The sequence below is a fragment of the Orycteropus afer genome, unplaced genomic scaffold (assembly GCF_000298275.1).
Source record: "Orycteropus afer afer isolate SDZICR_OR568_19922 unplaced genomic scaffold, OryAfe1.0 scaffold01857, whole genome shotgun sequence".
NCBI lineage: Eukaryota > Metazoa > Chordata > Mammalia > Tubulidentata > Orycteropodidae > Orycteropus > Orycteropus afer.
Genome location: NW_006923444.1, coordinates 44,604 through 47,307, shown reverse-complemented (window position 1 = coordinate 47,307; position 2,704 = coordinate 44,604). Strand labels below are relative to the sequence as shown.

At 51.9% G+C, this 2,704-nt stretch overlaps 1 protein-coding gene across 1 annotated transcript in view; it reads right to left on the bottom strand.

Annotated features, from left to right (window-relative positions):
- Positions 1-348: 348 nt before the first annotated feature.
- The window catches only part of LOC103213377 (trans-1,2-dihydrobenzene-1,2-diol dehydrogenase-like), a gene marked incomplete at its 3' end in the record, with an annotated part of 5,252 nt that continues 2,896 nt past the window's right edge, over positions 349-2,704 (bottom strand). The window contains exons 3-4 of the mRNA XM_007959179.1: positions 2,639-2,703; positions 349-601 (exon numbers count right to left, since the gene is read on the bottom strand). Coding sequence (XP_007957370.1) covers positions 349-601; positions 2,639-2,703 — 318 coding nt within the window. The remainder of the gene's footprint in view (positions 602-2,638; position 2,704) is intronic.

Genomic DNA, 2,704 nt, shown 5'->3' with positions numbered 1-2,704 from the left:
GGTTTGAACCGCCGACCTTTCGGTCAGCAACCGAGTGCATAACCAATGTGCCACCGGGGCTCCTAAACAGAGATTTACATCTCAGAGGCTAAGACCTTCTCTGGCCTTTGATTAAAAGAAACAAACACCTGCTGTCTTTGAGGTGCTTTCAACTCATGGTGAGCCCGTGTGTCAGAGTAGAACTGCCCCACAGGGTTCCCTCGGCTGGAGTCTACAGGAACAGGTCACCAGACCCTTCTGCTGAGGACTGTGTGGGTAGTTGGAACTGCTGCTCTTTCGGTTAACAGCCAAATGCTTAAGCACTGCGCCCCCTGGGCTCCTCACTGTGTAGTCCAGGACAGACTGTACCGGTCTCATGGCGCCTTCCCACGGCTGAAATCTTCTCCGGCCTCTGCCCACCGAAGACCATGGAAATGAACTGGATGCAGTAGATTCCAATGTCCAGCAGGCCCCCGCCAGCCTGTGCCCAGTCTGTGGCCCGGGCCATCTTGGTGAGGTCTGCCCCAAATTCCGCTCGGGCCACTCGAAGGTCTCCCAGAGTTCCCTGGGCTAGAACGGCCCTCAGAGCCTCTAAGGCAGGAAAAAACCGGGTCCAGATTGCCTGCAGACCACAGAAAACAGAGGTGAGGACACAGCCAAAGGCCAGGAGAGGGGTCAGGCCCCGGGTGCTGCCAATTAGATCATCCCCCAGCTGGGTTTCTCCTGGAGTCCCAATCTTGAGGGTAGTCAATGCTTCCATCTCAACACCAGACTCCTCCTCAGGGGTTGCAGCCCTGAGTCTCTCGGCCCTATCCTTGCCTCTCCTTTCTAGTAACTGTGGCCTTGTCCTTCTCACTTGGCCCATCATCCCACTCTCCCAGCCTCCAACTTTCCTCTCCAGTCCATTTTCCACATGGCCCTGGCAGGACCTTTCCTTCTCATAGAGCTGACCCCATCCCACTCCTGCTCAATAACCTTCTATAGCTCCTCATTGCCTCATACCAGCTGCCATTTCTGGAGCGTGTATTACAGGTAAAAGGAGGTCTGGTAGTGCAGTGCTTAAGCCCTTTCCTGCTAACCAAAAGGCCTTCGGTTTGAATCCACCAACCACTTGGTTGGAGAAAGAAGTGGCAGTCTGTTTCTATAAAGATTTCCAGCCTTGGAAACCCTGTAGTGCAGTTCCACTCTGTCCTCTAGGGATGCTGTGAGTTGGAATAGATTCCACGGCAGTCTATAGGCTCTGGCATCTGGACCAGTCCGAGGTCAAGGTCACACTAACTACATGAAACCTGCCCGCTCTTGTTTTCTTGGAGCCCGAGCTCTGTTTGCCCCTCTGGCTCTATGGAGCTGGGTCCTTTACTTGCTCTGTAGGAATCTGAGGTTCTGACAAGCACCATGTACTGTGTCTGCTAAACGCCATGCAGTTGGCCATTAGGATTGTCCATTTCAATGACCGTACCAATCCTGGAGCTCCTCACCCACTGACCCTGTGTCTTATTTAATGCTAAGCCCTACTTCTTCGTTTAGGTCTGGTACTCATTCCAAACCCATTAAGTGCTCCTAGAGGACAGAGTAGAACTGCCAGGTAGGGTTTCCAAGGCTGTCAATCTGTAAAGCCCAAACCAAACCCACTGCGGTGGAGTCGATTCTGACTCACAGCGCCCCTAGAGGACAGAGTGGAACTGCCCCACAGGGTTTCCAAGGCTGTCAATCTTCACAGAAGCAAAGCCCAAACCACACCCATGACTCACAGCGCCCCTAGAGGACAGAGTGGAACTGCCCCAGAGGGTCTCCAAGGCTGTCAATCTTCACAGAAGCAAAGCCCAAACCACACCCACTGCCCTGGAGTCGATTCTGACAGCGCCCCTAGAGGACAGAGTGGAACTGCACCACAGGGTTTCCAAGCCTGTTATCTATATGGAATCCCACTGCTGCTTCTCCATCCCAAGGACTGGCTGGCTGCTGGTGGGTTCAAACTGCTGACTTTTTGGTTAGCAGGCGACAGTTCACACTGTGCCACCAGGGCTCCTTACCAGAAAAAGAAAAAAAAAAAAAGAAACAATGCCATCAAGTCGATTTCAACTCATGGCAACCCCTATTGGGTTTCCAAGGCTGTGACTCTTTTACGGAAGTAGATTGTGTCATGGTCCTATGGAGCAGCTGGTGGGTTTGAACCATTAACCTTCTGGTTGGCAGCCAAATGCCTTACCCACTATGCCACCACTGCTTCTTTAAGGACCCATAGGCAGCTAACATTGCTAAAGGCAAAATCAATAGCTGCTTGACATAGAGTTTCGTGGGGGAGAGTCTTGATCTTTCTGTCCTCGCCTTGTAAATCCTCCAAAACTGAGCTCATTGTCATCTGTACCAGTTTCACCATTGACATCTTTCTTCAATATCAACTATGGGGTCCTTCAGGCGGCCATGGTTGCTAAGGTTCAAAAGCATTGGCTCCCACCATGACAGGTGCTACCAGCAGATTCCATGTCACAGCTCATCACTGTCCTGCGCAAAGCCACTAACCCGAGTTCATTTTGTGTCCATGTTAACTACTGGCAAACCCTCTCAATGTGTGTCTTCACAAGTGACCACCGACAGCCATGTTTAGTAATGGCAAGCAGTGCCATGTTGGATGTTGGAAGAACCTATGTGCCCTCACCTCCATAAGGAAGAGGCCTCTGGATCGGGCCTCCGCAACCATTTCTCTCACTTCTGCGGCGTTCAC